Source organism: Seriola lalandi, unplaced genomic scaffold (genome assembly GCF_002814215.2).
Source record: "Seriola lalandi dorsalis isolate HSWRI2012SDOR001 ecotype SW California unplaced genomic scaffold, Sedor1 jcf7180002054291, whole genome shotgun sequence".
Taxonomy (NCBI): Eukaryota; Metazoa; Chordata; class Actinopteri; order Carangiformes; family Carangidae; genus Seriola; species Seriola lalandi.
This window is the reverse complement of record NW_019524844.1, coordinates 319130-333233: the sequence shown is the minus strand read 5'-3', so window position 1 is coordinate 333233 and position 14104 is coordinate 319130. Positions and strand designations below refer to the sequence as shown.

Below are 14104 nucleotides of genomic sequence, written 5' to 3'. Positions count from 1 at the left end.
CTCTACATGTTTATACTGCAGTCATCTCCAATATAAGATTTTGCGTTCACTCTAATCCAGCATGACAACGCTATTTCTTTTATGCTGATGGTGTGCTTTGAAGTTTTTTCCTGTGCTGTCAGTTGATGTTTTTGGACACACACAGTTCATGTTTCTCTACATATGGAGCTAACTTTGCGAATTACCTTGTGTAGCATTATTATTGCTACTAGCTGCTGTTTCTGGAATATGTATCACGTTGGCAGCCTGAGTTGTCTATCAAAGGTGGTTTGTGGTTAAATAAAGGTATGCAATACAAGGATGTGTGTTGCATACAAATTCACCTCAAAACAGTAATTTCACAGGTATTCAGCAAGTTGTTTTATTTCTAAATAGCTAAAACGATATGTTATTATGACACAATGGGAATGTGTTTTGTATCAGTGCTATACACGAGATTATACATCGATTATTTGTAAATGGGAAACCCATCTATACTGCTACCTAACTACTGTTAGTAGTTGTTAGTAGTTGACTCCTGCTAGTAGTTGACTGACTACTAATGGCTAACATTTTGTTTTATTATTATGCAAATGAAAGACAAGCAAACAAATCCAACTCTGAAACTGCATTTTATTATTGTGTCAACAAGAATTTACATTAGAAAATCTATGTTGATTACAATCCTGTGACCAGCTCTCAGCTAATGCACTTCAGCTTCCACCTCCAGTTTTACATTTCAGCTTCTGAGTTTTCAAAGCATTACATATCAGTTGATATAAGCTGTTTTTCAGCCAATATTGCCTCTGCAATTACGTTCAGCTTCCAACCTTTGCTTTATTATTTTGCCTTTTGGCTTTTTGTATTTTCTGCTAATGTCACTGGTGACAACCTTCAGTCTTACCATTTCTGTCAGTATGTTGAGTTTGGTCATTGATAACACCTATGTGCATGTGCACGACCTTTAAGAATCTTTGAGGAGTTTGAAAATGTATAACTCAGCAGCAAGTTTTGTAAAATGATCAGTAGGGTCAGTTCACAAAACTTCTACAAAAACACATTTTCTCACTTCTAATGTTATCCATGCAGCAGGTTTTGAGATATCCAGCTCACATTTCTCTGGTCACACCAATACAATAGAGGTGACTGGAATTTCATTTGAGGTGCTCAAAGCATTAAGTATTGCATATTAAAAATTCAACAGCAATGTGATTTAACAAAAAAAAAAATCATAGGGTTTATTTCTTCTCTCTAAAGTAGTTCCAAAGACCACTGTTGACTCCGAAGAAGTGGATGTTCTAGAGTAAAAGAGACCCTGTTCATGGAAAGAGATGTTACATTTTTGTTTCATTCTGGAGGTTAATTATACCGGCATTCATTATATCTGTGTGTCAACCACAATGGAAAAGGCTTTTCTGGTTTAATCCATGCTGTGATGGAAAAAAACATTATATCTTATTAGTTTTATTCATAAACTAAACTAAGAAAGCCACATTGCAAGGTAGAGTACCTCTAAAGCTTTTCAGCCTTGGATATCAGTTGGAGGTTAGCACTGCCACTGAGTGGCCATGTCTTAACATTACAGCTGAATGACGCACCAGGCACACAGTCACAGATGCACAGGGCTGAAATCTGTTGTATTAAATCCACAAATGCAACAAGCCTTAATCCCTTTTTTAAGGCAATATTTTTTCACCAACAGAGATTTAGTTTGCATTTTACATTTTCAAAAAAAATTGTAACTTATGATATAACAATGATGTATGCTGAAATATACAGTACATAAGAGAAATATTAATTTCAATATGTTGGCTTTTTAATTTCAGAAAAGTAAAAATTACTAAAAGAAGGATAGCAGCCAATTTTATTACACAGTCATGATACAGGGGCATCAACCACCTGACAACATAGTGAGCCACTATATGCATGTGTATAAAAAAAGTATTTTCATGTCCAATTATGTTCCAATTATCATTGAATGAGTTTGATGTTTTATTACTGTGTCAAAGTGTCCAATCATGTTGTCACTGACTTAATATATTGGAATTAATGTGATATTGATGTGGGCAAATAAAAAATGTATTTAATTAGATAAAATATCTGAGAACGTGTTCTCTTCTACAGTAATGATGGCTGGTGATTAAGAGGCAGTAGGTCAGAGGTGTACAGTAATAACAAAACATAACAGAATAGTTACAAAAAGGTATAATCAGATGACAAAACAAAATGTCTTTTTTCGGTGTGTGGTGTGTAAAATACTGTTGTCAGTAACTGCAACACTAGACATTTATTTTATTGCTTTTATTAGAAGTTGATGGCTTTTATCATCAGTATTTGCCAGGAAGTCCCTCTGGCCTGAAATGGTTGGGATCTCTTCCCTCCCGCCCCCAACGGTTTGCTGCCTGATCAGCCTCAGAGTCCTCGGCACCATGGCCCATTCTTTCCTGTACCCATTCTCTGGTATTACTGGAATAGGAAAAGAGATGATGAACAACAGCACAAGCATGGGACCAAACAAGTACTTTTCTAAACATAGTTACGTAGTGCTGTAAAAGGTCCAAGATCAGAAACCAATTTCAGCAAGCAAGACTTATATATTGGCGTAGGCGGGAATACATAACATTGCTATAATTGTAATTGTAAATTAGCATCTGAAGGAAACAGGACTACATCAGAGAGTCTGGACCTATAATGGTCATTAGATTAATCTATATTTCACTAGGCAGGTTTTTAGATGGAGTCTAGGTAGGCTTGCATCAGGTGATGTTATTGTATCAGATGAAACATAGATCTAGTTGTCATTTGTGTAGAAATGACAACAGACAAAACACTTTTGAATTATGTGATCTGGTAAAATATAAATGGAAAATAATAAAGGGCTAAAACATTATCCCTGAGGCACTGCACAATTCACCAGTGGCAAAACAAAAGGGCCTTCGGACGAGATAAGAGTAAAACCAATCCAAATGGTTCTTAAACCCATCTACAGCTTTATTAACAAATATTTCTTGTGTTTTGTTTTTTTCTATTCTTCACTCCTCACCTGATAACTTCAGCTGCCCATCTTCCACCTGATCCCCTCTGAGCAGCATCATAGTTTCCTCTTGCATGAAAGTATTTGTCAGAGTTTTTCCAGTTCGCATCCCTCATGTCATTGTAGGCTCGCAACATATCACGAGCCCCTGATCAGAGGGACAGAGGATAAGGTTTTAGTAAAACGAATGAGAGAATTCAGAAAATAAAACATATAATGTAAAACACTACATCCTGCATGTGAGACATACAATTATACACATTGTTCTTGTAAAAATGTTTAAAAAGGCCATGTTTCTAACCTTGAGCAGCTTCAACTGGAAAGTTGTACCACTGAGCGTTGGTTTCCACAATTAGAATCAGAACAATTCCTGCTAGAGGCAATTTCATGGTTATAGATGTCTAAAAGAAAAAAAAAAAAACAGGTCCATAAAGTTCATCATTAAAACACACAAAATTATAAACATACATTAATATTCATCAGGTTCTATCACCAAATGAAAATGTAAACTTACTTTGCTGCACCTGTAGAGAATAGAGCACGTCTGTAAAATATCTTGTCAGTGAGGACTACTGGTGTGATTATTGCTTATATGCTGTTCTGAAACTGGCTGGGCTGTAGGATTTTTAAAGTCATGGAAAATTCCAGAGCAATTGAGGAACGTTGTGGATTTTCCCAAAAACACACTGAGGAAATTCCGTAGTTTTGCAACTGCAGGTATTGACAAGGCCAGAGACAAATGCAAGTTATATAAACAAAAAGTGTAAGAGCATCTTAAAAATCTGTTTCTGTTTGTCATTATAACTTTGCACCTTTACCTTAATAGATTCATATGCTACAATAGTTCTTTTTATATTTCTGTAGCAGTTGTTTTTGGATTTCTTATGGTTATGTGGTCTTCTTTAAATCAGAACATGGATGACCTTTCAAGAAAATACAAAAATATATTTATTGTTTTTGATGTTGGATCTGTATGGTCCACTGCTGCCGTTTATTTCTTTTGTAGCTGTTGTGCATGCATGATTTCTATTAGAGAGAACTCTCAAACTCCCACCACATCTCTGCAATACTGGAAACTACACAGACCTTATTATTGTCAAATGAATGGCAGTTCATGATAAAGTAAAGTACAGAAGCTGATGTGCTGTTGGAAGTAGTCTGTTTGTTTAACTTAATACAACCAACCACAACTTTTTAATACCTTGTAAACAGAATAATTTTGCTATTGTCTTTTTCTTTACATACTTAGTTTATGTACTACTTTGCTAATTTTACTGCTCACTACTACCATGTACTGTATCTTAGGTAATGCACAGCACAAACTTATATTTAACATTTGCTGACTAGTACAGTTATTCAGCCATCATATAGATCCTCCTATATGCATCATCTCTCGAGCAAAGGGGCTTTACTCTGTGGCATTATGAGGCATTATGTTTTCGGGTTGTCCTTCTGTACACCCCATTCTCGTGAATGTGATATCTCAGTAACACCTTGAGGGATTTTCTTCAAATTTGGCACAAACGTTCACTTGTACTCAAGGATGAACTGATTTGGTTTTGGTGGTCAAAGGTCAAGGTCACTGTTGCCTCACAAAACATAGTTTTGACCTTGTGACCGTGATATCTCATTAACGCCTTGAGGGATTTTCTTCAAATTTGGAAGGATGAAGTGATTTGATTTTTGTGGGCAAAGGTAAAATTCAAGTTCACTGTGACTTTACAAAACACATTTTTGACCATAATTCACAATTTCATATGTTAAGTATGGCACAATTTAACACAAATGTCCAGTAGGATGAAATGGTGAAGTGGTGACATTTTATATCTAAGTGGTCAAAGAACAAATTCCCTGTGACATCATAATGTTTTGTAAAAATACCTCTGGCCATTATTTAATGATGTAAATCAGGAACGGAAGATTGTGACCATATGTTAGCTGGTTATAGCAGAGGCATACAACTGCGAGGCAGGAATTCTTTTTACATTATGTTTTTCTTTAGGCTTAGTTTTTCATTCTTTATTCTATGTTTTATCATCTTACACTGTTTTCTTATCATCCCTTCCTTTAAAAGCCTAATCTCTTCCCTTGTCTCCCTCCGAAAGCGTGATGTTGGTTGATTTGCCACTTTTGATTAGTCTCTTGTGTGAGCCTCATTATCCCGTCACAGTTTGAATGCTCTTTCAAACCTTTTATTAAAATAATGAGCTTAAACAGGGTATGTTAACATTAAAATTGAAATATACACCTGACCAAATAACCCAAATATTTCTTTTATTTGTTTTAACAAAATAAGGCCTTTAATTTTTTTTAATTTATCAAATAACTTCATACAAAATGCAGTAAATAAAGCAAACCTAAATCACATCAATATTTGGTGTGACCACTTTAAAGCGGCACCAATTCTTCTACACTTGCACACAGAAACCTCACAAGGCTCTGAGGGGCCCAAACCATCTGTTGCAGGACTCCTTGTTGTTCTTATAACTGAAGATAGTTGTTTATGACTCTGGCTGTATGTTTGAGGTTGTTGCCAGGCTGCAGAATGAACTTCAGATTTCTCCCTGATGGTACAACATGATGGATAAGAATCTAAACATCTAAAATGCCTAAAACATTTGCGCAGTTCTATTGTTGCTTGTTCATTTGCCACTAAACAGAAAAGTCCAAATTCCTCTTGAGCCTTATCTTAGTTTTGACAGAGTATTGACCTGAGGCAAAATAAAGTTGTCGGACTGTGAACTCTACAAAATTCCTCATTCTGTATATTTTATTTTAGAAAGAATTCATACCCCTTCAGTTTCTGCACTCTTTATTGTGTTGTAGAGTTGATTGTAAATTGATAAAACTGCCATTTTTGCCCATCAATCTACACATAATAACCCATAATGAAAAAGTGAAAACATGTTTTTAGACATTTTTGCAAATTTATTTGCAAAAAAACCCAAAAAACAAAAACAAAAGACAACTAAAACATGAGATAATACTAAGATTTTGGTAATTAAGTACAAAACTCAAACACATAAAAATCCAATTTTGTTGAGCTTTGATTATACAAGCAGGAACACAATTTCAAACCATAATAGAGCACATACAAATAACCACTATCACTATAAACAAAATAAGTTTTAAGTGGAATGATGTGTATTATTATTCTGATGGATTAATAGCATCATATTCCTGCAATAACCATGTACCTTTATTTTGGTAATTCCCACTTGGTCATATCAGGTAAATATACACCTCATATAAACAGTAACACCATTTACAAGAAATTAGCAACTTTTTATCAATTTACCTTTAATTCATAAATTTCAAGAACATGTGACTGTTGGGTTACAAATCACCAGAGGATGAATGTATCATACATCTTGTACCCACTAGTCTGCTACTTTAAACAACTTTTACAAATGTTTTGTATAATTCCATATCCTTAACGCAACACAGAGCTGTTGAAATGTGCTTTAAACACTTCACCATCTTTGAAATGATAATATAACTATAAATTTGATAAAGTAGTATTTTTAGAGAAAGACCACATATTACATATAAGAAATCATTTAGCACCTCTTATAAAATGTGCCATTGCATTGTTATGACCATTCACTAACCCAATGAAACTGCAGCTTGATACAACACTGACCTATCTGTTCTATCTAAGCCTCTTATCATACCCTGACTGAAACTGCTCTTTGTGCTGCTGTGATGTGATAACAGTAATTTACTTTTTTGCTTGACATGTGAAGTATATACGTCTGCTTTTGCATGATTTTTTCTTTTGCCATAGTTCATTGCAGGTCATGTCATTTGATAATATAGATTTGTTGTTTCATTTTAGATCACACAGTCTCCCCAACCAACAACTATTTTGGTGACCTTGATCTCTTAGAATGCTTAATGTTAAAGATTTGATGTTAGAGAAAAGATTTTGGTAAAGTTTATACTTGCAGATACTTCATACTTAAGGAAATTAGTATTGTAATGAAATGACTAAGACCATGAGTCACACCATATTAACCATCTACATCTAAGAGCGATACATAAAATTATATATGGTCTCATATTTGTTGGCCCACCTGTTGATGTGCATATCTTAAGGCCTATAAATATGCTGTAAAAACACAGCACATTATTCCCAAGGCTGTTGTGCACTTGCTCAGATGTGTTGCTTTAGTGCTTATAACAATAGCGGTGTTGATTGCGATATAATGGCTCTAAAATTACCTCAAGTCTGTGAGTGCTCATGAACCTCTCTTTTATAGTTTCAAATAAAACAACATCCCAGAGTCTGAACAAATCTTTGTAAAGAAATTACGTGATGTACTGAAAAGCGCTGGAGGATTAAAGCATGGCTTAGGCTGTGCTGATGAATGTGTTGTTTTGAGTTCAGAGAAGACTCTGTGACAGGCTAATAAATATTCATCACAAAGATAGTGGGAGAAAAAGTGAGGGCGAGGAAGAGAGCTGATGCAATGAGAAGTTTGGAACAGGAAAAGCTGTTTGTGTCTAGTGTCTCAAGAATGAATGCACTGTGTATGCAATAGATTAAGTGGATTCCACACTTGCCATAAAGCAGAACCAACAAGGCTGTACCAGAAGACTATCAGCTTTACAGAGAAGCACAAAAATGACACATGGTGGGCTATCACCAGAGAGGTGTCAGACAGAAATCTAGGTGGTAGAACAAAGGAACAAACATCAAACTGAGACTCAACACAGCAGAGCAGTGAACTGATGAAGCACTGTAATCCAAGTTCAAGATGTGGCAAATTGAAAATCTTTCCCAGAAATCACCTTTTACTGTTTGTCAGTCAGGTAAAGTTGCCAGTTCAATATGTCAGAAATTGAGACATATAAAACACATGTCCATGGATAATTAATCAAAGCCTATTTTCTTCCTATATTCTTTGGCAAACTGCTTTTGTAGCCAGTAGAAGGCTGTTCCAATATACATAAGATTTAAGGTTTGTGTTATACATATATAAGTATTATTATTTACAGTTCAATTTATAGATGTTAGATAAATCAAGTCACATCGCATCCGTTGTTTATTTTGCCCAAAATAGCAAATCACAAAATTTGCCTCAAAGCAGTTTACAGTCTGTACCACATATGACACCTTTGATTTTTAGAGAAACCTCAGGAATTGCAATATAATGGATCCAGATGTCTTTTAGAATAGATAGAGAAAATAAATAACCATATGACCATAATAAATGTATAGTTTGGTGCAAATTATATTAGCTATATCAATCACCATTAATATACTAATATAGGCAATTAATTATGATTTATTTTTTTCAACTAGTGTTTCCCTACATAATGACCTTTACCTTTAACTGCTAGTGAGACACTAAATGCATGTTGTAAGTTAAGCTGTATTAGTCAAAGACTAAAGTCAAGTCAAATTTTATTCATATAGTCCAGTATCACAAATTATGAGCACATCTGTTTTCACTGACCGCGGGCTATCTTATTTAACGTATTTAACATAATGATGGACGAGAGGAATGATCTCTCCTCCTCAGCCAGATGACCACTGTTTGATATGTAACACTAGGGACCGCCATTGAGCCGTGTAACACGCATGGCCCCGGGCGAACGTGAATGGTGAGTAAATGTGCCTGATCGACTGTATAGGCCTATTGGCTGTAATGGCATGATGATCACAATGAAAGCACACAGGCTGCTCATGACACTGACGCTGATGAAAAGCAGAGGCTCAACACGTGAGCGACAGATAGAACGTAGGCTGCAACTTCTGACAGGTTGTGTGAAAAGAGATTCTCACGTGAATCCCATTGATTATTGATCCGACAGTGAAATCACCGGGAGGCTATTAAGCATGTCTGATGATCAGGACTGATTGTGAAAAAACATTAGTTCATGTCATTGGTGGTGACATTACCAGTAATGTCTTCATACTCCTGCTTTCATCTGCGTTCTTTTCATCACACAGAGCTGCGGCAGACTTCGATACTATACTGTATATTGATTATAGGAATCGTCCGTCTGTCATATTTACTACTATTATCAATATCAGGGAGGATACAACGTGCCTGGCAGCTGAATGTCATGGCGTTTTCTGTTGAAAATATGAGCGATATTGGCCTACATAAAAACATGATTTGCATATGAATATCCTGATTTATATCTGTTCAGATATCATCATGAGCTACACATAAATTTGTGGTTTCGGAGTGAAAGTGTGCGCAAAATGTCTCGATGTCTTGGGATATTGGAGACGGGAGCCTCTGATGACATGGTCAACAACACTGAGGGCGCACGGATTCTTCGCTTCATCTATGAGTAGACGACCTACTACCGACTTCTTTCACGTCACCCCGCCCGTCTGCCTGTCGTCTCCTCCCTAAAACCTTTACTGCGACCATCCCTTTGAGTGACTCTGTGGTGAGAGGGAAAAAAGAGAGTGGGAGAGACAAAGTGAGAGAGCTAAAATACATGCAGACTCCCAACATCACCTAGACTACCTGCTCCAGCTCAACAAGGGGAAGAGGACGCACAAGTGCAGGCGCGTCCATGCGTGCCAGCCGAACAAGACAATAAGCGGGCAAAGGACCACAAATCCAAAATTGGAATAAGAGTTTATCCTGAGAACTCTTTGGAAAAGAGCACGGCTTTGCTACAAGAAGAAGGCAGCCTAAATGAGTACATTGTAAGAAGAGTCATGCATCTCAACAGAGAAGAAGATAACAGCAAAGGTGAGCAAAAGATTTCAGCGGCCATCGGTAGATCATTTTAACCCAGGCACTCTGTATAGTTCAAAGCTCTCGCGTTGGTTGCCAGATGCCCTTGAGTGTGTCATGTAGATGTCAAGTAATGATGCAGGGGGTCATTCCAACAAGCTGGTGGTAACTGCTGCAATTGTTCTGCTATTGCTTGTCTGCCTTTCACCAAAACGCGCTGAAAAGCCTTGGATGGCAGCGAGAAGGGATGTTGCATACACCCAAGGTGGCAATGTAGTGACTGTCTGTGAGACAGCCACTTGAGCACTTGTTGTACTCTTATTTGGATCCGCTGTGGATGTTCGCATCCACGGTTGTTTTTGCACGAGGTCACCAGAGCATTAATGCACAAGGTCATCTGTTGTCGCTCATATTGATGAGCAGCCTCCCGGGTTTGTGTCGCTATCAGGCGCGCGCGTTTGTATCGTTGTCGGTAATTGAGTCGCCACGGATGTGTGTCCTCCGTCGTGGTCGGTGGGGAGAATTAGAGAGCAGACGGTGTGTAATGACACGAACCCTTCCATCAGGAGAAATAATCAGGGAGTAGATAGCTTTTGATGCATCAGCCAGCTCCATACAGGATATTTTTACTCTCAATCTTTGAACTGAGGTCGAGGTCACTGACTAACACCTGATGAAGGAGAACTGCCTCTGAATGTCTGTCGACATGACGCAGCCAGTGTCTTACTAAGCATTATTAAATAAACAGCAGTAGGACTTGCCTTGTGTCCACCACACCCACATGAAGTAATTTAAGCACCATTATAATGACTGACATGTAGTATGTACAGTAGGACCATTATCAGCAGTGTTTTACCTGTGGACTTGTATTAGATTCATCAATCTACTACATGTAATGTTCAAAAACTCTCCAATCATAAATGAAAATGTAAAATAAGTAAAATATCGGCACTGCATTTCTGACCAGAATTCAATTTTTCCATGTTAAAATAGTAAAACACTATACCATAAACTCTCACATGTGAGCAGCATGCAGATAATGAGGTGATATTACTGGCAAGGAAATACAACATTCATTTTTTATGTTCAACTGTCAAGCTTTATGGGCGGCTAATATCTTTGTTTTTACCCGCTGTAAAGCATGCTGTTTAGTGAGGAGTTCCCCATGTGGTGAGTGGTGCCTACACAGTGGCACACTGCTTTACCCCTCTTCTAAAATGTCTTACGACCTCATTGCCAGATATGGTTTCACCAGGGACAAAAGATGAGTCACAATCTACAACTAGAAGTGATTTCATGATTATGTGACAGGAGTATGTGTGTTGTGTGTGTGTGTAAGTGTGACAGGTCTGTGTCAGTGTCTGTGCATCTGAAAGCGAGAGGCAATGTGTGAGAGAGAGTTGTGCAAGTCAAAAGGCAGTGATGAGAAGGTGAAATATAACAGCAAAACCCAGCCGTACTTAAGCACAGCACCTTGAAAATACTGATGTAAAAGTTTTTCTATAAATGCTGCTGAAATAAACTTAGGTAATTCATTACATTGAAAACTGAATTTTAAAGGTCAATGCTGACAGTGAGACTCCTACAGATGAACGACAGTAATAGTAATGATAGTATAAAGAGGAAGAAGTTTATCAAGTACATCTCAAATAAGTATGAAGTGCATAGATACAACTAAAGTGCTGATGTTGATATTTCTACGAATTACAAATAACACACCAAAATAAATTGGAAGACATGACTACAATCTCTAAACTTTACATACATTTTCCATAAAACTGACTTAAAGATGGCACAAAACAAATGACAATCCTGAGAAAACAAAGAACAAACTGGCGGATTGCTTTTGCTCATATTTAAATTGTTGATCTCTAACACTGACAAGCTATTCCAACAGTCTAACTTACTGAAAGTGACATATTAAAGCTGCCTGGAGTTCTTAAATGTTCTATAAGGCCTGCCGATTTACTACTTAAACTCTCTACTAAAACAGATGGCGTTTTATGCTTATAGGCTGTCTGCTGTGTCAAAGTGAATCAGATCAATAGCTCAGATTCATTACCAAAAAAATTATAGCCCAGCCTCCAGCTTTAAGTGTCATGTAGCATTACCCTGCATAGTCTAGACAATGCAAAAATACATTTAACACATTTTCCTGCAGAAACAATCTATTTTTAAGAAAAATTTTAGAAAGGCATAAAGTGTTTACTACAGCATTTGTAATTTATGTTAAAAACAAAAGAGACAGTTCATTCCAGAGAATATGGTTTTCTCAGCACATAGTTTGTTCGTGTATGTTTTATAATTTTTTCCACCTGTTGGCTGAGAAACTACGGATGAGCTGTAGTTTCAACTCCTTCACCGTCTGGACTTACCTGAAGTAATGAGAGAATTTAAAGTAATCAATATGCCTGAGCAGTGTAGATGTTATTAGTTATCATGTACTTTGAAACAATTTGTCCGTTAATGCTAGAGGTAGCTTGGACATTTTTAGTGGGACATGGTGCAGTGATTAGCACTATTAAGTCACAACAAGAATAGAGATTTGGGAATTTTGGGGAATTTTTCAATTATTTTGTTTATTTTACAGCTATTAGACTGTAATATGATTAAAACTGCTGAACTAAGACTCAAACCTTTAATGTCATAAGTATACGATATCTGGAGGTGCTGCAAACTGAACTGTAAATAGAAGGCTGAAGTGACAGTTGGTGGCTTCTCATGGTGTAATTATTCACTATATAAGTCTCAATACTACAAGTGTAAAAAATCACAAAGTATTATGGGCCTCATTTGTGTTGGTGTCATTTATTGGGTTTAATGCCACAATGCAATCCAAGTTCTGTGGTTTGCTGATTTTCCCAAATATTGATCAAGCTGTCCTAGTCTGTGCTTTAAGAATAGAATATGTATTATATATTTTTTTTTGAAAATGTATACAACATTTATGCACATGAACAGGCATGAGCATAGTAAATAATTCATCAGAATATGTAGATGTATAAACAAATATACAGTTTTAAGCATAGGCAGAGATACGTTTCATAGTGTAGTATTCTGTCGTTTGTGTTGAGATCTTTCTGCGGCGTTGTTGTAATCTCTCCAGAACAGGTTAGGTGTGAATGTCAGGCGTCAAGTAGGCCTCGATGCAAGGTGCAAAAGAGAATCATTATTAATCTGACATGTAAACATTCAGAAATAATTGCTTAATATCGGTAGCATTCACACTCATAGGGAAACGTGTAATTAATATTGTGGTTACAACTAATGGGCTGGAATCTTATTAGTAGTTTGAGAAAACTGCTGGAGAGAGGAGAGAGAGTAGTAATTAATAGAGTCTGAAACAAAGATATTTTTATTCATAGTGTTGGGAAGCAAGCTACTTAGATTTACAGACTCGAGGAACAGACAGTGAGACCATGCAAGGGGAAATATTGCCCTTTTCTACTTAGGTGCAAACATATTTACAACCAAAGAGGAGGATGATGGAAGATCGCATCAAAAATAATGGTGGAATAGAAAAGTCAGACAGGAGAGGGCTAATAAAAAGACACAAGGTGTCACAGAGAGGGACAGATGATGGGTCTGTGTGTGGTGAGCAAGGCCAGACAAATAAATTCTTCAGTGTTTCAGAAAACTGCCACATCAATATCTCTCGTATTGTATTTGACTTGAAAGAAGAAAAAAAAAGGCATTGATGGCGAAACATGTCAGCTGAAACACCAAAATGATCAGATGTGAGGTGACTCTTTTTTGATCAATATTGTAGTGCCCTCTTTTTTATAAAGTAGGAGTGCAAAATAAAACTAATACCTGTACCTGTATTTGTTTATTTCACCAGAGTAACCAGAGATTTATACTGGAAGATGTGAAACATTGTCTTGATTGCTTCATTTTCTGTGTTGGGTCTAAATTGAGTATAAAAGAAAAGTTGTGTGACTGTAAATATTAATGGGGCGGGAGGAAGTGCACAGTGGAAAAAGAAGAGGTGGTTATGTGTGTAAACAGATGAGGCCCAGATGAATGTCAAGTTTGAATGACTTATCCAAAATAAAAAACAACAAAGCCATTAACAAAAAAGAAGAGCCTTTATGGCTCACTGAGTCGCATTGAGACTGTTGACAGCATCAGTTGCCTCAGTCCGAATATGACATGTTTACGTTGAAGAGACAAAGCCCTCTAGAGGCTGTAATAATAATAAGAAGAGCAAAGGAGAATATACAAGGAGCTACAAGGTTAGTGAAGGGAGGAAGTCAGAATGGATTTATTGGCCAACAAAACATCAGACCTTAACACGGGAGACCACTGTTTCCTTTCCTGTTGTTGGTGATAATTCATAAGTGAAAAAAGAAGGTGGAGGGGGAAGATGTCTGTTAAAATAAAA

At 36.8% G+C, this 14104-nt stretch overlaps 2 protein-coding genes across 2 annotated transcripts in view; one reads left to right on the top strand and one right to left on the bottom strand.

Moving 5' to 3' along the window:
• Positions 1–2265: 2265 nt before the first annotated feature.
• Positions 2266–3660, bottom strand: saa (serum amyloid A). The gene is made up of 4 exons (XM_023405986.2): positions 3528–3660; positions 3315–3414; positions 3023–3161; positions 2266–2445 (listed from the first exon to the last, which is right to left on the bottom strand). The coding sequence occupies exons 2-4, from the start codon at positions 3400–3402 to the stop codon at positions 2307–2309; spliced, it is 366 nt and encodes a 121-aa protein (XP_023261754.1). The 5' UTR covers positions 3403–3414; positions 3528–3660; the 3' UTR covers positions 2266–2306.
• A 5724-nt stretch (positions 3661–9384) lies between these two features.
• syt7b (synaptotagmin VIIb) overlaps positions 9385–14104 on the top strand; it is a 92170-nt gene continuing 87450 nt past the window's right edge. The window contains exon 1 of the mRNA XM_087173908.1: positions 9385–9735. Coding sequence (XP_087030034.1) covers positions 9702–9735 — 34 coding nt within the window. The 5' untranslated portion in view covers positions 9385–9701. The remainder of the gene's footprint in view (positions 9736–14104) is intronic.

Coding starts and splice junctions, on each gene's coding strand:
- saa (XM_023405986.2), bottom strand. CDS start 3,402: ATGAAATTGCCTCTAGCAGGAATTGTTCTGATTCTAATTGTGGAAACC. Junction 3,162..3,314: donor TCCAGTTGAAGCTGCTCAAG/GTTAGAAACATG, acceptor CCCTCTGATCAG/GGGCTCGTGATATGTTGCGA. Junction 2,446..3,022: donor TGGGCAGCTGAAGTTATCAG/GTGAGGAGTGAA, acceptor TTCCTATTCCAG/TAATACCAGAGAATGGGTAC.